The sequence below is a fragment of the Amphiprion ocellaris genome, chromosome 7 (genome assembly GCF_022539595.1).
Source record: "Amphiprion ocellaris isolate individual 3 ecotype Okinawa chromosome 7, ASM2253959v1, whole genome shotgun sequence".
NCBI classification, from domain to species: Eukaryota; Metazoa; Chordata; class Actinopteri; family Pomacentridae; genus Amphiprion; species Amphiprion ocellaris.
In genome coordinates, this window is record NC_072772.1 from 34,525,440 (window position 1) to 34,549,530 (window position 24,091).

The 24,091-nt window shown below is 38.4% G+C and overlaps 3 protein-coding genes and 3 non-coding genes across 8 annotated transcripts in view; 3 read left to right on the top strand and 3 right to left on the bottom strand.

Moving 5' to 3' along the window:
* Positions 1 to 1,369: 1,369 nt before the first annotated feature.
* Positions 1,370 to 9,560, bottom strand: clns1a (chloride channel, nucleotide-sensitive, 1A). 3 transcript variants are annotated; one of them, XM_055011954.1, is made up of 7 exons: positions 9,123 to 9,557; positions 8,259 to 8,419; positions 6,210 to 6,350; positions 5,976 to 6,086; positions 4,289 to 4,462; positions 3,493 to 3,559; positions 1,370 to 1,652 (listed from the first exon to the last, which is right to left on the bottom strand). In XM_055011954.1, coding segments are annotated over exons 1-7 (774 nt in total). In that variant the 5' UTR covers positions 9,242 to 9,557; the 3' UTR covers positions 1,370 to 1,651. The 3 variants fall into 3 exon arrangements, 2 of the variants coding, with proteins under 2 accessions (XP_054867929.1, XP_054867930.1); XM_055011955.1 differs by having other exon boundaries at positions 8,283 to 8,419; positions 9,123 to 9,554; XR_008602207.1 differs by lacking the exon at positions 1,370 to 1,652 and having other exon boundaries at positions 5,860 to 6,086; positions 9,123 to 9,560.
* Positions 9,561 to 10,396: 836 nt separating this feature from the next.
* On the bottom strand, positions 10,397 to 10,515 carry LOC111573581 (5S ribosomal RNA). The gene has a single exon (XR_002746557.1). It is a non-coding gene; the product is annotated as a 5S ribosomal RNA (ribosomal RNA).
* Positions 10,516 to 10,937: 422 nt separating this feature from the next.
* LOC111573576 (5S ribosomal RNA) lies at positions 10,938 to 11,056 on the top strand. Its single transcript, XR_002746553.1, has one exon. It is a non-coding gene; the product is annotated as a 5S ribosomal RNA (ribosomal RNA).
* Positions 11,057 to 12,407: 1,351 nt separating this feature from the next.
* LOC111573573 (nuclear factor 7, brain-like) lies at positions 12,408 to 15,989 on the top strand. Its single transcript, XM_023277807.3, has one exon. It carries the CDS (start codon positions 13,286 to 13,288, stop codon positions 14,711 to 14,713), a length of 1,428 nt encoding a protein of 475 aa, XP_023133575.2. The 5' UTR covers positions 12,408 to 13,285; the 3' UTR covers positions 14,714 to 15,989.
* Positions 15,990 to 16,624: 635 nt separating this feature from the next.
* Positions 16,625 to 16,743, top strand: LOC111573577 (5S ribosomal RNA). Its single transcript, XR_002746554.1, has one exon. It is a non-coding gene; the product is annotated as a 5S ribosomal RNA (ribosomal RNA).
* Positions 16,744 to 18,678: 1,935 nt separating this feature from the next.
* lrch3 (leucine-rich repeats and calponin homology (CH) domain containing 3) overlaps positions 18,679 to 24,091 on the bottom strand; it is a 34,598-nt gene continuing 29,185 nt past the window's right edge. Inside the window, exon 21 of the mRNA XM_023277782.3 lies at positions 18,679 to 23,919. Coding sequence (XP_023133550.2) covers positions 23,761 to 23,919 — 159 coding nt within the window. The 3' untranslated portion in view covers positions 18,679 to 23,760. The remainder of the gene's footprint in view (positions 23,920 to 24,091) is intronic.

The following is a 24,091-nucleotide window of genomic DNA, read 5'->3' on the forward strand; positions in this document are numbered from 1 at the left end:
AAATAATTTGGACAAATGATTGTTTTTTCAAGTTGCATCTTTGGACTTTAAACTATTTTCATGCAGCATCATGATGTGAAGCATGGTGGTGGCAGCATCATGATGTGAAGCACGGTGGTGGCAGCATCATGATGTGAAGCACGGTGGTGGCAGCATCATGATGTTGAAGCACGGTGGTGGCAGCATCATGATGTGAAGCACGGTGGTGGCAGCATCATGATGTTGAAGCACGGTGGTGGCAGCATCATGATGTGAAGCATGGTGGTGGCAGCATCATGATGTGAAGCATGGTGGTGGCAGCATCATGATGTTGAAGCATGGTGGTGGCAGCATCATGATGTGAAGCACGGTGGTGGCAGCATCATGATGTGAAGCACGGTGGTGGCAGCATCATGATGTGAAGCACGGTGGTGGCAGCATCATGATGTGAAGCACGGTGGTGGCAGCATCATGATGTTGAAGCACGGTGGTGGCAGCATCATGATGTGAAGCATGGAGGTGGCAGCATCATGATGTGAAGCATGGTGGTGGCAGCATCATGATGTGAAGCATGGTGGTGGCAGCATCATGATGTGAAGCATGGTGGTGGCAGCATCATGATGTGAAGCATGGAGGTGGCAGCATCATGATGTGAAGCATGGTGGTGGCAGCATCATGATGTGAAGCATGGTGGTGGCAGCATCATGATGTGAAGCATGGTGGTGGCAGCATCATGATGTGAAGCACGGTGGTGGCAGCATCATGATGTGAAGCACGGTGGTGGCAGCATCATGATGTGAAGCACGGTGGTGGCAGCATCATGATGTGAAGCACGGTGGTGGCAGCATCATGATGTTGAAGCACGGTGGTGGCAGCATCATGATGTGAAGCATGGAGGTGGCAGCATCATGATGTGAAGCATGGTGGTGGCAGCATCATGATGTGAAGCATGGTGGTGGCAGCATCATGATGTGAAGCATGGTGGTGGCAGCATCATGATGTGAAGCATGGTGGTGGCAGCATCATGATGTGAAGCATGGTGGTGGCAGCATCATGATGTGAAGCATGGTGGTGGCAGCATCATGATGTGAAGCATGGTGGTGGCAGCATCATGATGTGAAGCATGGTGGTGGCAGCATCATAATTATAATTACAAATATTAATTTACATGTTAAAATAAGTCCCAAACTGTAAATATTTTTTTTTTAACTTTTTACACTTTGGGACCATAAAATCACAGTTATCCTGCATTTAAACTCACTAAAATCTATTTATTTTACAGACACTGGCCACTATGTTCAGTGTTTGAACATTACAGTACTCTACTATTATTTAACGCATTTTTCTAGATATTTGTGAATTATAATAAATTAAGCAAAAACCAAGAAGCTGATACAAAAACTAATCATTTATTGACATTTTCATACAAAGACATTGACTCTGCGGCGGTATTAAATTGGTCTTCAGGTACAAAACAGAAACAGAAACTTTAGTTTTACGGTTAACGGGACAATCCGAGCTGCGGCGGCCACTTCCTGTCGACGTTACCGCGGCAACACGAGAAGCTACCGAAGAGTTTAATGGGAGAAGCTTATAGACGGTTAAACGGGAAGTGGGTAAATAAGTGCTGCCGTTTCTTCTCTTCAGTCCCACGATGCAACATTGGAACACATCTGCAGAAAGAAAATGGCAAAAAATGAATATTGATTGTGTTTTATTGTCATTTTTAGTTTATTATGTTGCTTTCTGTTGGTAATACAGTAAATAAACATATCAACGGTTATTTACGTTTATTCGCATAAATAACACAATACAGGAAGGTTTAGTGAAGGTTTGTGGAAACACAACAGGGTTTTAGTCCAGCTACAGTGGATGAACTCCAACAATAATCTAAAAATCATCTAAAACAACTCTTTCAAAGCAACCAATGAGAGTTCAGCTCCACATTCCACCTGTAAATCCTCAACGTAATATTCAATAATCAAGGATTTGCAGCAGAATCACTTTAATTTCAGGAAAAATCTTGAAGTGAGAACATTTAAAGCATTAACTGACATTTCAGGTTGACTCAAACAGAAATAAAAATATTATTTATATCAATAAAATGGTTAAATTCAGTCCTAAAGCTTCGTCTGTTTAAACTAACAGTAAAAAGTCAAGCAGGACGAAGCCTCTCGGTTTGGATATCAAGTTAAAAATGCACTTTAAGTCGGGATTTTTGGTGAATTTAAGATGTTTATTTTCTATCTAACCCTTAGATGCATAAGTGGTGAGGTTGTTTTCTTACAATATCTTTGTAATAAAAAGTTTTTAGCATTTAATTTTCCAGCTATTCCTGAACAAACATGTTTTTGATATCATTCCATTTAAATTGTTAAGTTACCTTTTATACTTTTAAAGGAATTGTAATATTTGTGTTACTACCCCAAGCTCTTTATCACTGATAATATCATACAAGAGGTGATGGAGGGACAGAGAGCAGCAACAGCTGGAGGAAAAGAGGGAAAAATGACATTCTTCTATTGCTGTTCTGTGTAATATTCTTTTTCAATTATCAAAATGTTCAAAACCTGTTATAAAATGAAAAAACTAAGATTTCAAACATAAATGGACAAACAGTTATTATTCTGAACCGAAATGACAAAAAAAAAAAAAAGGCAAAAAACCCCACATTGCTTCTTAAACGGGTCATTTTTGACCCACTTATGGAAGAATGCAGGGTCTAATCACTGGAGCATCGAAGGGTTAAACATCATAAATGTTATCTAATTGTAATTTCCTCTGAATGAAAACTCAGAAATCTTGTAGAAGACGAGCTGCAGTGACTGAAACCAGTAAAGTAATTGAATATTTGCATCTCATTTCAAGCGTGGAATACAAAAGCAAATTAAAAAATAAAAAGGCACAGATTGTTCTGGCAGCAAGTAGAAAAGCTAAAACCAGGAACCACCCACAACTGATGAACAGACAGAGATAAAAAGTGAAATAAATGTTACTGAAAGATTAAAATCCAAACAAGAAGTAGCTTTTATTCTGGATTTAGACTAAGCGGACTAAATACATTAAACCTGTTTGTTCAGACTTTAATTTGATGGAATAACTGAGTGATAATCTGGTGTCTGTTACTTCCTGCAGCAATTATTTATTTAGTATTATTATCAATAGTGTTTTTTTCTTTTTAAACATCTATATCGAGTAGCTTCCCGTGTTTAATTGTAAATAATTTAACAAATGTTAAAGAAAATCTCTGTAGAAGTCTGGATGTAAAATAATGAAATGTACTTTAATAGTGTGATGTTTTGTGAATCTGCCTCCAGTAATGAGTGAAATTAATGTTTTCTCAAACTGAAAATAAAATAAAAACTAAAGAAATGAGTAAAGCACAGGAACAAATGGCCTAAAAATACATTTTTCTGCTTGTAAAACAACAAACATGTCTTCAGTGGACGTTAGAACCAGCTGTGGTTTATTAAATTATTCTAAATAAACTAGATTTGTGTTGACTAAACTCACCAGTGCTCCACGTCTGCATCCTCAAACTGTCCGGCCTCCATCGCTGCTGCATCCACCTCCATCCCATCTGTCAACAACAACAACACTCAGAGCACAAATCTAAAATAATCCTCATCTTTAAGAGCAGATTTTACCTTCTAGAACCAACTAATGTTGACATCCTGCCATGACAAAAACCCAATAAAAGTTTAATCAAGTTCGCTCTGAATAAAAACAGCTTTAGTGTTTAGACTGTGACACCTGGATGGATGGAAAACTGATTTAGTTGAAGTTTTTAACAGAACTCTAATGTGTTGTTCAGCTCTGAAAATGTCACGTTTGTATCTGCTGCACTGATGAAGTTATGAAGGTTTGCTTTCTTTATGTGCCGTCCATCCACCCCGACCTCCTCCTGCTGACTGATGCTGTTTAGAAATGTGGACTTTTCACCTAAACATATTTATTGATCTTATTTAATAATATATAAAGGTTAATTCTGAGAGATAGCTGACAGAACCTGATGAAGTTATGAGGCTCAGAAATGATGGAAACAGCAGCGGAAACTTGTAAAAAGACCCTCATTTATACACATCTTTAGCTACTTTAAGGGTCTGTAACTGTAAATATTCATAGTATGAAGGTAAAACTCTTCAGAAATACACTAAAGTTACTGTACATAAAAAATCTGCTGGTTCTGACTGACTTCTCCTCATCTTCCAGCTGTATGTAACGGTTCTACTCCCTCCACTGGTTCTGCCTCTACATCTTCATTTACCGCCATTCGTCAGAGTTAAATGTCTAAGGTTGGGATCCAAACCTTCGAAGTCAGCCTTGGTCTCTTCGGTTCTGACTCCGGCCATGTGGTACTGCTGGGCCACGGACTGGGCCAGCATCCCCTCCAGCCTCTCCAGCGTGGCCTGGCCCTCCTGGGTCAGCGCTGACAGGCCTTCATCACAGGTGTAGAAGGTGGGGATGTCGCCGTGGCCGTGTTCTGCAGCAACAGACGCTTTAACACTTAATATGGAGCCTTCATGAGCACTAAATCCATGTCTAATAAGCAGATCTACACACTCAGAAAGACTGTTTTACACACTGTAGTTTCTCAGGTGTGTTAACTGTAAATGACTGAGGCGTGAGTTAATCTTCTATCAACGTTTCTATGGGTCATTCTGTGTTATTTCAGGTATTAGTGTTGCTCCACCATCATAGATGTTGTTCAGAGTTGATTTATTTGCCATTTGAGACCCAAAAATAAGGTTCTGTAAAGTACTTTGGCTGAATTTGGGTCATTCTTGTATTTTTACCCTCTACCTTACTAGTTAAGCTGGTTTAAAGGTTCCATATCTCCAGAACTACAACTCCCACAGCTAAATTTCCATTATTGGTCTTTGAAAATGGACAAATGGTGCAAAACTTCCAATCCAGGCTGGAGTTGTGTCTCCATAAAGTTCCTGTCAGTGTATATAAATGGATGGATCCATATTTCTACTAAAATACAGTCTTTGGTCCACATTTCACCAACTTTTGAGACTCTAACATCACAACTTGGCATTTCTTTTCCCATTTTTAAGGATCTATAATTATTCATTTGTATCTTCTTTTTTTTTTTTTTTTTTAACATTTTTGAGTAATTCTGAACAATTTTTATCTTATTTTGGAGACATTTGAAGATATTTTGGACACATTTCAAGTTATTATGGACAGTTCTGAGCAACTTTTGACAAGTTTCAAGACATTTTTGAAATTTTTGAATAATCTTAGACAAGTTTTGAGTTACTTTGGACAAATTTCATGAAATTTTTAAAATGGTTTTTGCTTCTTTTGGACAATCTCCTTTTAGACTATTTTTGGATCATTTGGACAGGTGTCCAGCCTCTGTCTGGTCAAACTTTCCACACATCAGATTCTACTGATGTTGGAGCCTCAAAAGTTGGTGAAATGTCGACCAAAGACTGGATTTTAGTAGAAATATGGATCCATTCATTTATATAGACTGACAGGAACATTCTGGAGACACAATACCACTTTTGTTTGAAAATTTTGCACTTTTGTCTGATTTTCGAGGCCCAATAATGACAGATTTCTTCTCTGTTGGAGCCATTCAATCATTTCAATCTGCCTGAAACTATTCTTACTGTGTTCTCACCACATTTCATGGCTGTGGGAGTTAAATTTCTGGACATACTGAACCCTTAAAATGGCTTCATAGGTAAAATGGTTTCTTAGAGGGCAAAAATCCAAACATTTCCAGCTCTGAAATCAGATGAAATTCTCTAAATAGAGCCAAATTATTTTCCAGGACTTAGATTTGGGTCCCAAAGAGTCTAAAGGTTCAGCAGAAGGTGTTAATCTTTGTGAATGTGAGGTGATGGAGGCTGGACGTCTTACCTGCTTCTGCAACCAAACCGTCCAGACGACCGGTGGATGAAAAGGAAGAACATAAATGAGACGTTTGCATTCAGAATGTGTGTTTTTATTATCTGTGTGTTCTTGTTGTTCCTCACCAGCTTCCTCCACGTCGTATTCTTCTCCCTCGAAGTCGTTGTCGGAGTCGTTGTCCTCGGGGTCTGGATGTAGAGCCTGACACTCACACATGGCCGAGAACATGGACTCCACTGGAGCACAGGAAACCAGCATCGTATGAGTCGAAACTGGACGCATTTCACTCATTAGAAAACAAAAATATGGGAAAAAGTGCAGAAATACAGCAGGAAACACTCCAGCTGCTCAGTGCTCACATGAGGCCTTGTCGCTGGGAACAAACCGTATCTCTGTGATCGTTCCTTCATCATCATCATCATCATCACCATCATCGCTGCTGCTGCCACCTTCATCTTCATCATCTGCTGCTTTTTCTGCCATTTCTGCTTCATTTTCATCTGTAAAGAAGCAAAACATGAAAACACAACGATGACAAATCAGCTGGTTTCACATCAAACTGCCCAAATCCAGAACATTCTCTTCCTCATGTTGCAGCTCTTTGAAGAACAATATCTGAGGAAATATTAAAGATAAAAACCTGAAGTTATCACCGTTTCTTCTTAAATCGTCACTGATTCAGAATCTGTAATTTTGGACAAATAATTTCTGATTACTGGTGAGTTGAAATATGAAGAAAGTGCATGAAAAGTCGCATCGTTGAGCTCAAATTAACAGAAAAATCTAAAATACAGACGTCAGCGAGGGATATTTCTGAACCACACGTAGCTGCAGGTCACAAAAATACAAAACTAAACATGTAGAATAGTTTAATGTGAAATAGTTGGTCAGAAACTTTCAGAACTGATGGAGCAGATTTGAGAAGTTGTACCAACAAAACAAAAGTATCAGCAGATAGTCGGATCTATTTGTCCAACATTCCTAAATCAACAACATGATGAGAAATAAGAGTGAAGATTTCAGGTTTTTATCTTTAATATTTATACATTTACAGGAACTTTCAGGGGCCACAATACCACCTTAGTTTGAAAATGTTGCACTCTTCCATTTTTAAGGTCTAATAATCACCCTTATTGTCATTTTCACCAATTTAAGTAATCTTGGTCAGGACTTTTGTCATTCTGAGTCATTTTGAATAAAGTTTTACCTAATTTTGGATAACTGATTCAAGTTATTTTGTACAATCTTTATCTTCTTTTTGACATATTTGGAGTAATTTTGGAGAAATTTCTAAACATTTTGGTCAATTTTGAGTCATTTAGGATGTTTTATTCAGTTGCAAATGCAAAAAACTGGAACCTTGTCTGGTCACAAACTTTCCTCACATCAGATTCTACTGATGTTAGAGCCTCAAAAGTTGGTGAAATGTCGACCAAAGACTGGATTTTAGGAGAAATATGGATCCATCTGCCTATAAACACTTACAGGAACTTTACACCAGTCTGGATTGAACATTTGTACATTTCTTTCCATTTTCTAGGTCATTTTTGACAATTTTTTTGGGCAAATTTCAAGTCATGTTGGACAGATTTGAAGTCATTCTGAGTAAATTATTACAAATTTGGACAAGATTAAAGTCATTTTTGGACAATTGTTAGTGATTGTTAGTGAATTGTGAGTGATTTTGGACATTTTTTTAAATATATTTTTGGACAATTTTCAAGTCAAAACAGTCAAAAACTGGAAACTTGTCTGGTCACAAACTTTCCTCACATCAGATTCTACTGATGTTAGAGCCTCAAAAGTTGGTGAAATGTCGACCAAAGACTGGATTTAAGTAGAAACATGGATCAATCCATTTATATAAACACAGGAACTTTATGGGGCCACAAAACTATTTTCAAGGGCTAATAATTATCTTGTATTACCATTTTGGACTACTCTGTACTCATTTTTGACAAGTTTAGAGTTGTTTTGGACAAATTTTGAGTGAGTTCAGACCTTTTTTTTAGCCATTTTTGTATTTTTTGAAGTTGAAATAACAATAAAATGGATCCACATCTTGCCATAGTCATCACACATGAAATTCTACTAACGTTAGAGCCTGAATAGTTCCTGAGATTTTGTCATTCAAACAGCCTTGAATTTAAATGTGTGAAAACCCTGCTGAAAGTGGGGCAATTTTTTTTGTAATCTAAAACCTTTTGATAAATCAAGCAAAAAATGTCACAAACTGCCTCAAAAACCGGAACTAAACCTATTTCAGGATGAGATTTTATACACATTTATGACACCAAAGACTAAATGAACATAAGTTTCATGCAGTAAACTTTTCAGCACCAAACAAACGTCCTCCTGACAGCTGCTGGTCACACTTTAACCTCCAGCATCAGTCTGTATAAACCCACCGACTGGTTTTATTTTCTCCTCACCGCTGAGTTTGCCGTTGACCATGACGTACAGATGTTCCTGAGGATAAGCGCTGACATCTCTGGAGATGGCGTGGAGGCCGATGGTGGGATATTCCAGAGAGAAACCCAAACCTGAACCGTCAAACCACGACAGACGCCTGAAATAAAGTAAAACCAAACAGCTCAGAGGTGTTAGCTTAATGTGAAGAAGCTGCGAAATACAGAACAGAAACATGACAGAGTTACAGGATGATGTGACAGAAGCAGAAATATGACGACATGTTGATACTTTTAAATATGTTTTAACAGTTTTCATGACTGTAGATCCCAAGTTCTGCGATTATTTTTGAGTCAGAGACAGAAACTGACATCAATTTAATTCTAGAAGGATCTGAGGATTGTTTTTGTTCTCAACTAATGACTTAATTTAGCTAAAAAATGTTTAAAAACTGTAAAAATTCTCAGCAAAATTCCCCAAATCTTCTAGATCATTCAGTTTAGTACCAGATATCACTGCAAAGATAAGACAATTAACTGATGAAGTAAAAACATCTGCACTGGTTCTAACGTAAACAAGTAAAACATCTGGACTGGTTCTAACGTAAACAAGTAAAACATCTGGACTGGTTCTGATGTAAACAGGTAAAACATCTGAACTGGTTCTGGTGTAAACAGGTAAAAAATCTGGACCGGTTCTGGTTAAACGGGTAAAACATCTGGACTGGTTCTGATGTAAACAAGTAAAACATCTGGACCGGTTCTGGCTAAACGGGTAAAACATCTGGACTGGTTCTGGTTAAACAGGTAAAACTTTAAAGACACCTGCATCCAAACACACCCGCCGCCATGTGCATCACTTACGTTTCGGCCACGTACAACGTGCCGCAGCCGAGCCTCTGTCCGTCCATCACCGCCGTGGTCTCGGCCTGCTCGTGTCGAACCCCCTCGGTGGGAGGATGAAGGTTTTTCAGGAGAACCATCGTCTGCGGGGCCGCTGGACGAACCGGCGGGAGGAAACAAACCGAGCGAACCGTCAACAAACCGCCGCTGACCTATTTCTGCTACCGAGCTGCTAATTTAACCGGAGAACTTCTCCGTGAACCGGAGCTGGACGGCTGGTAGGCGGATAGAAGCAGAACCGAGCTGAGCGCTTCTTCTCCGTGTTGAACGGAACCAGACGAGCCGCTGAGAGAACCGACGAACGGAGAAGAACCAGAAAAGCGAAGTTAGCAAACTGCTTCTAACCGCTCTGAATCTGAAGGAAACCACAACCTGAAGTATCGCGATATCTTTAATTAAACGGGCTCTTGGTACGTATTCGCGTAGATGTAATACGTAAGCACGTTCTTACGTAAATCAGTGTCTGTGTCCCTGGTGGCCACCGTTTGTAATTACACTTAATTTATTTCAAACAGCGCTGTGTTCATTTGTTTTCTTTTATTTAAAACGATTAAAACTGAAAAAGGATTTGACTTTACGAGCGTTTTGTAAAAATAATTAAAAAGGTTAAATAAATAGAAAGAAATATAGAGAAATAATCCCACCAAGCCTGTAAGACAAAAAACAAAAGAAAATAATGATTTCTTTCATAATTGTCATTTTACCTGAAAAAAATTAACGTCAGACTCCTGCACAGTTGTGAAGGTGGGATTAGTTCTTATTGTTATTTCTTTGGGTTTCTAATTATCATCAATAAAACATTACATTATTATTAATAAGTTATTGTTATTATTAAGGCTTATTTTGGTGCTTTGTTTTTTCTTTGCTTTTTAGAATTCGATTATTTTTTTCTTTGATCCAGATACCCACATGGCTAGATTATAATTGTTGCTGATAATAGTAATAATAATAATAATAATAATAATAATAATAATAATAATAATAATAATAATAATAATAATAATAATAATAACAATACATTTACGATTATACGTTAGACAGGACTTCACTGACCTCTGGCGGCCAGACTGAAGAACTGCAACACTCAAAAAAATAAAATAAAAACACTATTTCAGCAATAAAATAGCTTGAAGTGACCACTATACACATTATAATCTCCATGATCGAATTTATTCTTGAATAGAGAATTTACTATTCATAAATTTATGATTGCAATTCAAACAGTAACGGATAAAAGCTTACAGCACCTGGTATTCCCAGGCGGTCTCCCATCCAAGTACTAACCAGGCCCGACCCTGTTTGGCTTCCGAGATCAAACGAGATCGGGCGTATTCAGGCTGGTATGGCCGTAAGCAACAACAAACTCTTCACACAAGCTTTTTAAATGAAACTTAACTCCACATTTTGTCTCTTATTGCCTCACTGTCTGGCAAAGAGTCTTTCTCAACGCATCTTAACACCTTTTATCTGATTCTATTTCACCTACAATCATCACTTTAATGCATCATTTCTACTTATTTAGCTCAATTAGTTTTAACCTGACAAGTGGTTCAAAAGTTTAGTGGAATGTTTTATTGTAACATTTATTGTGTTTGATTTTGTCCATGATGTGATTGATGGTGTAAACACACATGTATGACACATTAATATGATATTATTTTTGGTGTGTTGACAGATGAAGTGAGATATTAATAAAATCAGTGTGAAATAAAGGAGCATCCAAAGTACAGACGACAGTTTGTCTCCATAAATAGTGTGTTTGTTGCTGTGTTAGTCGCTTACGGCCATACCAGCCTGAATACGCCCGATCTCGTCTGATCTCGGAAGCTAAGCAGGGTCGGGCCTGGTTAGTACTTGGATGGGAGACCGCCTGGGAATACCAGGTGCTGTAAGCTTTTATCTGGACCACCTGCAGAGGGCGTTGCTGCTGCTGCTGCTTTACTGCACACAGAACACATACTAGAGAACTTTATTTATAAATCACATTCATTGAACAACAACAAAAGTGATGCACAATGAAAACAACAAACCATGAGACAATAAAATGCAGTGACTTCATTCACAGTCTAACACAGCAGGAAACCAGGAGGTGGTGTGTTTACTTTCAACAGGCAAAATATTTCAGAGTAGCTGGTCAGCCTTTTAGAAATATTCTCAACTTTTATTTTGATAGTGTTGAGTACCTCAATGCATCCTGTTAACTTTCTTCCGCTAACTGGAGACTTTTACTTTGAAAACTGCACATACATGAACTTCCTTCTTTTGTGAGAGTCTTGTTCCTCTAAAACAAACACAACATAAACAAACAATGAATGGATTCTCTTTTTAAACCAACTCTTCTATACTTTTATGTAACATCAACATTAATCATTTAGCTCCTCAAATCCTTTGTATTTTACAAGTTAACCATGAAGATTAATTTATTATTAAAAGTTCACATAACATTTAACAAAATAATATGTAGCACTTATTTGCACTTCATCCATTAAATGAGGCTAATTCCACTAAAGCAAAGTGCTTCAATGTCAGTGAAACAGATGAAATGCTCCTTTAGAGTTTCACCAGATTTACTGCTCTGCTGGTTATCATTAGCCACCTAGCGGTTAGCATTAGCTAGCCTTTAGCATCACAGTGAGCGTATTACTAACAAGATGGATTAGCAGTTAGCATCTCGTGCTAGCCATTAGCTCTTTTAAAACATTAATGATGCAGTGGCACCAAAGAACAATAGAAACACTGGAAAACTTTCTAATAACTGTTTGTTTTCTAAAAGATTAATATCTGAACTTAAACATCATATATCCTCTGTTTAACTCTTCACAGGAACTAGTTAAATTACAGCTAATTTACAACATTAGCACAAACTCACTGGAGTGTCAAAAAACATTTAACTCGACAGAAGTTTTCTTCTTTCAGTCCACAGCTTGTGTCCTCACAACTTATAAACATCAGTGATAAATTATATAACAAAGATAATCTTATTTTAAAACTTTTCTTGTGGCTTTTGTTCCGTTAACTGCTCTGCTGTGAGCAGGAAGTGACGTCACCCAAAGGTGAGAGTCTCACCTGTGTTCTGTCTGCAGGTATCAGTCTCGCCAGGATTTTACACGCGTTTTTTCAGATTGTTGCAGCTTAAAACGTCTGAACTAATAAAGATCTACTTTATTCATCCCGGAGGAAAATTATTTTTCCAGAGTACAATAAACAATAAACAAAGGTTAGTGGAATAAACACAATTACACAGAGGTTAGTAGTAAAATAGAAATAACAAAGAATACAAGTTTCTAAAAGTGTTTGTGTGAAGTGTCCAGAAAAAAATTAAAATTAAAATAAATAAGAAAAATAAAATAAGATACCACAAGTACAAGATGTAAACTTTATACTAATAATAACAAGAAAGTTAAACAGGAAGTGAAGTGACGTAGGAGTAAACATGAGTCTACTAGGAAACAGTCTGATGATATTAAACATGGAAAAGTTTGCTGATTCTGTATCACTGCTAATTGAAGTTCTAACCTTTGAATTTCTATGATCAGACACTTGCTTGTAACATCAATGCATTTTGTTTTGTATATTTTTTTTGTGACATCAATGCATTTTGTTTTGTATATTTTTGTGTGTTTCTTACACAATTTAGAAATCTACGGTATTTCCTGGGTAGAGTTACCATCACAGATAGTTGATAAATAAAATGGCTCCCTCTGCTGGTGAGAAAATGAAACATCAGCTGTTGATCATTTACTGACAAGGAAGAGAAATAAAACCGAAAGTTGACTTTGTTTTTGTTGAATGGAGGTGAAACGTCGTTATGGAATATCTCAGCTGGAAAATGAACTAGAAAGACTGTAAACTGCAATTCTACAACACCAGTGTTTGGTGATTCTGACTGTTGATGGAGAATTCATTCAAACACCAGCATCTAAAGGAGACACCATTAACTGCAGTTTTATTTAAATCAAGTCCACTCACAAGACAAGGAAACACAAATTAAAGTTTATGTTGCTGATCAGAGCGGAGACGTTTTTACTTCTGTACCGAAGAACAGGAACTAGGAGGACTGGAAGTCAAAGGGACTGTGTTTTGGTGAGTCTTGTTATAGAAAAGAAATCTGGAAATCAGTGGAAATGGCTGAGAAAACTGCTCTTTTAGAAAGTTACCTGAGTTGCCACGTGTGTTCAGAGACTTTCAGAGATCCTGTTTCTCTGAGCTGCAACCACAGTTTCTGTTCAAGCTGCCTGCAGAAATTCTGGGAACAAACTAAAAACAAAAACTGTCCCATTTGTAAAAGAAAATCCTCTAAAGATCATCCACCAGTGAACTTTACACTGAAGGAACTGGCTGATTCCTTTGCTGGGAGACAGAAAACTGGATCATCTGAAGCAGAAAAAGTGGAGAAGAAAGTGGAGGTGGTGTGTAGTAAACATCCAGAAGAACCTAGATTGTTCTGTAAAGATGAAGGTAGAGCTGTTTGTCCTGTCTGTGAGTTTTCTCTCCACCAGAATCACAAAGTGGTTCCTATAGAAGAAGCAGTCAGTGACCTGAAGGAGCAGCTGAAATGTGACTTAAAGTCTCTGCAGGACAAGAGGAACAAATACAAACAAGTGGAGGAAACGTACAGTGAAATGAGAGAACACAACAAGAAGCAGCTGTTGTCCACAGAGAGGCAGATCAGAGCAGAGTTCAGCAAGATCCAGCAGTTCCTGAAGGAGGAAGAGGAGTCCAGACTGGCAGCTCTGAGGGAGGAAGAGGAGCAGAAGAGGAAGACTATCAGCAGAGAGATGAAGAGGATCCAGGAGCAGATCTCCTCTCTGTCAGACAGCATCTGTGCTGTTGAAGAAGAGCTGCAGAAACACAAGGTGGCGTTCCTCATTGGTTATAAAGACGCTCAGACCAGAGCCAGAGCCCAGAGATCACTGTCAGATCCACAGCTGCTCTCAGGAGCTCTGACAGATGTGGCCAAACATCTGGGCAACCTGTCCTTCAGAGTCTGGGAGAAGATGAAGGAGAAGGTCCACTTCAGTCCTGTCATTCTGGATCCAAACACTGCAGCCTCCTGGCTCTATGTGTCTGATGATCTGACCAGTGTGAGATGTGGAGACACAAAGCAGCAACTTCCTGATAATCCAGAGAGAAACACTAAATATCCAGCAGTTCTGGGCTCTGAGGGCTTCAGTTCAGGGAAACACAGCTGGGAGGTGGAGGTGGGAGATCATCCTGACTGGAGTGTGGGTTTGGCTAACGAGTCAGTTGACAGGAAGGGAGAATGTGACCCTTTACCAGAATATGGAATCTGGTGTTTATGGCATGGTGATGGAAAATACTTTAATGCTGTTGGTCAGACTGTCAAAGTGAAGAAGAGTCTCCAGAGGATCAGAGTCCAGCTGGACTATAACAGGGGGGAGATTTCCTTCTACAACCCTGAAGACACGACTCAGATCTGCACTCATAGAGACACTTTCACTGAGAAACTCTTCCCATATTTCAGTGTTGGAGAGTCTGGTGATGCTAAAACTACTGACATCAAAATCTGTCCCTCTGAGATTTCTCTGTGATGATCAGGAAAGTTAGTTAATCGTCCAAACTCTCATCTTAAAACCATAAAAATAACTCCAGGTTTATTTCACTCTGAACTCATCGTCACACTTTACAGTCAAACCTTCATTCTTGACCTTCAGATTTTTCATTCTGTCTTTAAAACACATTTGATGTCACTTCATAGTTTTTATCACTGAAATCTGTTAAACAATCAAATTGATTTTCATCAACAAAACTGTTAAAAAGTTCTGAAATCACATTTTATATACTTTGAATTCAGTGTCTGTTTAAATGAGATGAGAAGAAGAAGTAAAAGATCCACTAAACACTGAAACTGGATCCCATCATCAGTTTAAAGGTGAAAATGGTTAAATCTGTACAAAGTGAAGCTGATGATTTAAATGTAGATTATTATCCTGGTTAGCAGCATCTGCTTGTTTCTGCTTGTTTCACTTTTTCTTTTATTGTCATCAGTCGTGTTTTTTATTTGTGAGATTTCTTCATTTATTGTTTGGTTCTTTTAGTCTTGGAAATGTTTTGTGATGTTCACATTTTCAACATTTTTGGGAAATCTTTGAACATTTCTTGGTGGAAAAAACGAAATGTTAAAAAAAAGTTTCTTTAAGAACATTCACATAAAAATCAACCAAAATCCAGCGAATTTTGCTGAATTTTGGTTGATTTTTTTGTGAATGTTCTTAAAGAAAATATTAGAAGTTTTAATGATATATATGGAATCACTGTAGATATTTTTAGGATTTTTTTGGAAGATTTTTACTCATTTTTTGTAAATATTTCCAAGAATTTTCTTGCCAAATTTGGGGGATTTTTTTTTTTTTAAATAAAACTTTTAAGGGAAACTTTAAGGAATTATTGGAATTTTCTTCCTGAAGGTTTTGCAAATTTTCAGAAATTTGGGGAATTTATTTTTGCAGAATTTTTGGATTTTTTTCAGACAAGGAAACAATATTTTTTGATGCCTGTAAATGAAGACAACAGGAGGGTTAATCCAACTGTTTCTGCTTCTTTCTGAAATGAATGATGTAAAGTCTCGTCGGTTTATTTTCTCGTTTCCATGGAAACTCGCTGCAGTAACATGAAAACACAAACAGTTGTTTTTATCTGGAAATCATTTTTTAAAGACTTGAGCCTTCAAGGATTTTGTTCTTTTCTTTATTAACAATTTAATCAAGATGGAAACTCCTGTTTTTATAATAATCTGACTGTAGATGGAATTCTCCAGAATATTTTCTCCTGTTGTTCAATAAACCCTCTGATGGTTTTGTAATCTGACTGATGCTGCTTTATTGGACTTTAACTCATGTGTTGAGTGTGTGCAGTCAGTTGTGTCACTTCTTAGAAGAAGATTAATCCACATGAAACTGAGTCACATCAGCAGGAGAAGAATTTACAAATCAGAGATGTTCATGATCCTGATTATCAGCATCTTCATTTTAGTCCAACAACATCAAACATCTGCAGAAAATGACCACAAGATGGAGAAAGAGATTTGTTCACAGCTTTTTAAATGAAACTAAACACATTTTGTCTCTTGTTGCTTCACTGTCTGGGAAAGAGTCTTTCTCACCGCATCTTAACACCTTTTATCTGATTCCATTTCACCTACAATCATCACTTTAATGCATCATTTCTACTTATTTCTCAATTAGTTTTGACTTTGGCAAACCTGACAAGTGGATAAAAAGTTTAGTGGATTGTTTTATTGTGACATTTATTGTGTTTGATTTTGTCCGTGATGTGATTGATTGATGGTATAAACACACATGTATGACACATTAATATGATGTTATTTTGGTGTGTTGACAGATGAAGTGAGATATTAATAAAATCAGTGTGAAATAAAGGAGCATCCAAAGTAAAGAGGACAGTTTGTCTCCATAAATAGTGTGTTTGTTGCTGTGTTAGTCGCTTACGGCCATACCAGCCTGAATACGCCCGATCTCGTCTGATCTCGGAAGCTAAGCAGGGTCGGGCCTGGTTAGTACTTGGATGGGAGACCGCCTGGGAATACCAGGTGCTGTAAGCTTTTATCTGGACCACCTGCAGAGGGCGTTGCTGCTGCTGCTGCTGCTTTACTGCACACAGAACACATACTAGAGAACTTTATTTATAAATCACATTCATTGAACAACAACAAAAGTGATGCACAATGAAAACAACAAACCATGAGACAATAAAATGCAGTGACTTCATTCACAGTCTAACACAGCAGGAAACCAGGAGGTGGTGTGTTTACTTTCAACAGGCAAAATATTTCAGAGTAGCTGGTCAGCCTTTTAGAAATATTCTCAACTTTTATTTTGATAGTGTTGAGTACCTCAATGCATCCTGTTAACTTTCTTCAGCTAACTGGAGACTTTTACTTTGAAAAGTGCACATACATGAACTTCCTTCTTTTGTGAGAGTCTTGTTCCTCTAAAACAAACACAACATGAATGTATAGATGCTTAAACCACTGTTACCTGGAGAGACTCTGATTTAGAAGTTTAACCCAACAGACATGGAGCCACGAAACACTATGACTGATAGATGTTGTTCTGGGACATGAGAGGACCTGTTAGAACCTTTAAGAACCTGTTAGAACATTCTAGAACATGTTAGAACACGTTGTAACCTGTTAGAACCTGTTAGCACATGTTGGAATCAGAAAAAAACTATAAGAACATGTTAGAAACTGTTAAAACATGATAAAACCTGTTACAATATAGTAGACCTTGTTAGAACATATTAGAACCTTGTAGAACCTGACGGACCTTTGTCAGACAGAACCACAAAGCATCCAGTTCCTTGTCCAGGCTGTCTATGATGTTCTCTCCAGCCCATCCAACCTGCGCTGCTGGGACTTGGTTGAATCACCATCATGTCCTCTCTGCCAGAAGAAGGAACCGTCGAGCACGTATTGAGTTGCTGCCCAGAAGCTCTGGGGGAAGGCCGACACCGCCGGCATCATGACCAGGTGCTCAACACCATCAGAGAACATCTGTAGTGCTGTCGCCACCTGCCAAAGGTCAAAACCCATGAAGCAAACCATCAGCTTCATCAGAGCTGGACAGAAGACAAGAAAAACAAGCAAAGGAACATCAGGGCTTCTCAACACTGCACAGGACCTGCAGTGGATCTGGGAGAGCAACTCAAGTTCCCCCAGCATGTTGTCAAGACCACTCTCAGACCTGACATCATTCTGGTGTCAGAGGCAATAAACAATGATGTCATGCTGGAGCTCACCGTGCCATGGGAGGAGAGGATTGAGGAGGCCTTTGAGAGGAAGAGGGAGAAGTACCAGGAACTAGTCAGTGACGGCCACAGACAAGGCTGGAGGGCAAAGTACTTCCTGTAGAGGTGGAGAGGCTTTGCTGGACAGTCTCTCTGTAGGACCTCTACTGGACTCAGCATCACAAGTAAAGGAGGAGGAGAGACATCTGCAGCAACACAGAGGCAGCAGAGAAAGTCTCCAGCTGTTCTGGATAAACAGAGCAGATCCTTGGTTGAGCTGCCAGCTGGGACGCCTGAGGGAGGATGTCTGATGTTTATGAGACCCCAAACAACCAATAATCTCAGGAAACATCACCTACGATGTGTCCTGGTTGTACATCAGAAGATGCATCTCCACAAAAGAACCTGTTAGAACCCATTAGAACCTGTTAGAACCTGTTAGAACGTACATCAAGGCTTCATTAACATCATCAGTGACAGGTGTGTAGATTTGTCCTGCTGTTAGAACCACTATAACATTATACACTGCTGATGGAGGCAGCCATGTTTGTAGTCCTTTCTTAGTCCAGTATCAATCAGCCAATCACATATGAGTCACTGGTTGCTATGGTGATTCCCTAAGGTCCAGTCTATAATTAAAAAAAACAGAGGAACAGTAATAAATGAGCCTCCTTTCATTGAGCCTTAATATATAAACAGATTGTCACTATGTTCTGCTTCAGACAATAAAAGCATCAACTTTAAAGAGTCAAATTAAAATATTTATTTCAGGACTTAAACTCTTCAAACAGCCGCGTTCAAATCTTTTTTACAGTTTTCAGCAGAAATGAAACAAAAGTGGAAAAATGTCAAACTGTGAGTCCGTTTGTCTCCTTTAGAAACGGTGGAATGTCCTTTAAAACTGTCCTCTCTGGGTTTGTCACGACTATTACATGACCCGTCACTTATCATCACCACGTCACATGACCCGTGACTTAAATCATCACATCACATGACCCGTCACTTACACCGTCACCACATCACATGACCCGTCCCATCTGTCACATGACCCATCACCACCGCAGGAGAGAAACGCAAAGAAGAAAAAACATAAATGGTCTGTACAATATGAACCCACGTCATCGTCTGAAACCTCGCACCTGGTTCACCTGTCCGTCCGCTCAGGACACGGAGGCACGGGATTGGACAGCAGACCTGTCAATCACAGCACTGTCTCCAGGGACCGATGCACCCTGAGTTCAGCCTCACAGGCAGCTGGACCAGATCCACGCCTGGTTCAGTTTCCTCTGATGATTCAGTCTCAGGTGAGTCTCTGAAGTCTTCCACAGTCGTTGCAGCGAAGCATCTGATTGGCTGAGGTGGCTGAGAGGGCGGGGCTCAGCCTGGGAGTCAGAATTGAGGGTAGAAATGTTCTGACGGAGCTCTGACGCTGCGTTCAGGTGAATCTGAAGCAAAAAGAAGCTTCAGAACTTGAAGTTAAACTCTGAGGTTTCCGGTCACCTGAACGCAGCATCGATGAAACATGCAAATATAAAACATGGATAAAGTTTAAATTAAAAATAAAGCTGCCGTCGTTTTCTCCTCCCGTCAGCGAACCAGATTCATGTTCTGAGTTTAAACAGGAGAATAAAAATTAGGAAATAGAAAAACAGCTAAAAGTGCCACAAAACCTGTAAAAACAAACTTATTTAATCATGTTTTCTACCTTTTCTCACTTATTTTTGTCATTTAATTAAACTGGTTTTCATAGACTCTTCTATGAATCTGTGATTGTTCATTGAACTGTTGGATGTTTATTTATTTCTGTACGTCATGCAGGACGGAGGCTGTGAGCTTCTTACTGACTTCAGTCAGTAAACTTTTGTGGTTCTGCTGTCAAAGTGCTGAATATAAATAAAGTTTATTGATAACGATGTGGTTTGGGGTGTAAACATAAACATCTGGGTGTTTGGAGGCAACAAGAGGAGAAAACGACTGTTTTTGGGTGGATTGCGCCTTTCCAAAAAAAACAAACAAAAAAAAAAAAAACACAAGAAGAGGAGTTGCCGTGGCGACAGATCAACTCCGTCGCCACGGCAACATACACCGCCTGATATACAGAATATATCTATATATGTATATATTTACAGAATATATTTGTACACAAACAGTCCGTCAGCAGGAGTCAGGTCACCCGGGGATCACCTGACCGCCATCCTCCAATCAGGACCTTCAGCCGTCTGATGTCATCAACACATCTGCTCATTCACTCTGATTTTGTTTCTGTTTCTGAAAGAACAAAACTCCTGATCACATCTGGAGGATCGATCCATCGATCAGGTGATCAACAAGTCTGAAACCAGCAGCCGGGTCATATGATCGACCTGAAGCCACAAACAGCATTAGAGCGACAGGATTCCACAACAGCTGAAAAACAATAATAACTGAAGTCCTTCTGAGAAATCCTCAGTTTAAACACGTTAATCACATGATGTCATCGGTCACATGACATGAGAGATGAAAATTAATTATAAAAAAGATTTCTGACAGTCTGGATCTGATGGAGACGTTGAAAACATCCAACATGTCACCTAGCGTGAGCACGCAGAGCTAATTTAGCTTTGACTAAAGATGCCTAGCTTCATGGCTAGCTGAGTTAGCTCAAACTCAAACTATTGGGTCCATAGTATGAGGTAAGTTAGCATGTCCAAACCAACTGATGTACACTTAAGGTAGCATGAGGCTGCGTTAGCTTCAATTCTAAACTAAAAATGTCTAACTTAAAGGCTAGCTGTGTTAGCTCAAACTCCAAACCTCCTGGGTTCATAGTATTAGTTAAATTAGCATTTTCAAAACACTGCAGCACACTTAAGTTAGCATGATGCTACATTAGCTTCAAATTCAAACTGAGTGGATTAAAGATTAACAGCCAGCTGTTCAAATTTAATCTCAAAACCAGCTAACTGGCTACTGTTTACAGTTAGGTTAACTCTCATAATGCTAGCCAATGTTAGCATATGTAAACTAACTACCGTACACCTGTGTTCACCAACATTAACATTTAGCATTGGTAGTGTAATCTACACCATCTTTATTGATGGTTTCTGGATTATCTTGAAACCCAAAAGGAGAAATTAAATAAAATGTTTACAGCACGCTGTATCAGCTTAATCTACAAACCAGCTAACTTAATAATGTTGGCTAATGTTAGCAGTAAGCTGTTTTAGAGCCAACACTTAACAACTGCAGAAGTGTTGGGTATCCTTAGCATTAGGCTGCCTTAGCTCACCAACTAGCATTAGCAGTTTTGATAAAGTCTCACAATGTCAGTTAATATTTAAGTCTGTTTCAGTTTAATTTTTACTACTGTTAGCAATTAGTAGTGTTGGCTATACCCAACAGCAACATTTTTAGCATTTACTAACATCTGCAGTGAGCTACATTTGCATGCTTACAGCTAGCTGCATCAGCTTAACCATTTTCATGATTCCCACTGCAGCATTCAAGCTAGTACATTTACCACTGCGATCATTTAAGAGAGTTAATCTTGAGCTATGTTAGCTTCAACTCTGGAACAAAAACCAATGGCTAATGTTTATGGCTAACTGTGTTAGCTTAGTCTCTCAACTAACTAGTTTAATCAGTTAATATTAGCAGAAAGCTGTAGTGTCACTTTCAAAAACAACTTGCCTACATCAGTGTTGACTATTGTTAGCATTAGCTTAAACTCCATACAAGAAACATGTGTTAGCTGAAGCTAATGGCTAATTGTGTAAACTGTCTGCAAAATAATTCAATAGCTAAAGTTGGCAAGTAGCATTTTCAAATTATGGTGCATTTAGATTCACAACTGTTAGCAGTTAGCATTTTGTCCTAATCTCTCTAAACTTTCATTCAAGCAGCTTTATGTTAGCTAATTTACAGCTAGCTGTTATTCTTGAAGTCTAAAACCAACCAGGGTGATGTTTTTAGCGTTGTGTTAGCGTCTCCTCTGAACCAACTACATCAATATTGGCTGCGAATATTAATGAGCTACATTAGTGTCATTTCAATAAATAAAAAAAAGGTTTATTAGCGATTAGCAGCACGACACATCAACCATCTTTGTCAGTGTTAAATAATGTTAGCATTTTGCTACATTGGGTTGATTAGCAAAGCAAATATGCCACGTTTAAATATTAATCTTTTAATACTTTGTTTTGCTTTTATTTAGGTGTTTTTATGAGAATATTTAGGTGTTGTGTTGTTTTAACTAATAAGTTTGATTTTTAATATCCAAGTTGAGTTATGTGAAAATAAACCTTCATGCTGCTGTTAGAGGGCACCAGATGCAGCAATAAAAGGATTAGAGATTTAAAATAACAAACAGTCAAATAAAAATATATAATTAGCTCTAGCTGGGATGAAAACATGTTTGTGTTTTTTTTCTTCCTGTAAACCTTCAAATTACTTTTAGAAACTTGAGCCCATTGAGAAAAAAATATCCTGTAGGAAAAAGGAGGGACAAAGTGTAATATTTAATATCCTAAAACTGTGCAAAACTTTAGTCGCAGCTTCTCAGATGTGAAGATTTTAAGCTTTTCTTTTTCCGAAAACTAAATCAAAATGTCGTCAGCTCTCTGCAGATTAATAGAGGTTTTGTTTAATTTGAGAAACAATCAAAAACAAAAAGACATCGTTATTAAAGCTAGTAAATATTCATCAAGGTGCTGCTTAAGAATTTTCTCACTGACGTCTGACCGACTGAGACTAATTCAAGGTTTTTTTTGTATTTGTGGCTTTGTGGACTCATCTTAATTAAATATTTAGACACGAGACGTCCAACTGTCGCTTCACTGGGACGTTAACTTTCTGTAAGGAGGTGTTTTCTGCTCACATCTCCATCAGATCCAGCTGCTGTTTTCCTCTAAAATCCTCCCAACTCTGATATCAGCTGAAGGTTTTATCCTGACGACAACAGATGCTGCATCCTGAAGCCTCAAAAACAAAAAGACGAATCTGTCAGAGCCTGTAAGGAAGCCTCCTGCTGCCAAAATATAAAAAATTAACACTAAAAAAATAAGAAAAGTTAGTCAGAATTTTAAAAAATCTGCATGATAAATAAAAATCTGATCAAAATTCCATTAAGTTTTTTTTGCAGATATAAAACTTTGTCTTAAATTTTTTGACTCAAAAGTTTGACGGTTTTTTGACCTTTGAATGTATTTTTTTTAATTTGAGGCAAAACTATGGATAAAAAAACAACTAATATTTTTCCTCATAATTTAGATTTGAAAGGTAAACTGACTTTTTAAAAGTCAAATATTTTTCAAGTCAGAATTTTGACTTCTTATGTTTTAATTTTTTTATTTAGTAAAATATGAGCAAATACTTTTGTTAAAAATGGCTTTTTTTAAAGGAGAACCTTCTGACTTTTCTTTTGTCAATGATGAGATAAAAAAAAATATAAAACTTAAATGACCTGTTAAAAGTAAAACTTTTGAGTTTTAAATCTCAAACTTTTGACCTTTTTACGGTCATTTTGCATGAATATTATTTTAATCGTGACTAACTTTTCTTCTTCTACAGACAGAAATGTGTTTGTAACCTTGACGCTGATGACCAATAGGAGCACAGAGGCTGTAACCATGGCGACGGTGTGACCTGCAGACGTCCACAGCTGCATCAGAAGCTGCTTGTTTACATTCTGGCTTCCTGATGACATCACAAGCTGTGACAGACACGAGCTCTGATTGGTCGACGGCCAACATGTGGTCTCCTCTATGATCAGCTGATCAGAACCCAGCATTAACCCAACCGCCTGCAGCGCCACAGGAGGCCGACTGAGCACGTGCGGTGGCGTCCGAGTGGTCTACATGGTGACAGAGGGTCCAGGTGCGGTGGATGATGATGTGGTTGTCGTGGTGATGGGGTGTCGGGGCGGGGCCAGGTCCAGCAGGGCGCTGACAGTCCCGGCCACCTGGGGGAGCCCTTGCTCCTCCAGGATGTGGAGAGGAAGACACAGCTGACTCTGCACGGACAGACACCACAGAAGAAGACGCACAGCGAGGGGAGGGGCGAGGGGGTGGGGACAACGGAAAGGCGGGTCAATGGATGGAAACTTAAACAAACCAACAAAACAACCGTAACCATGGCAACACAAGGGATAAAAACAAGGAGCAGCAACATCAACAAAAAAGGAA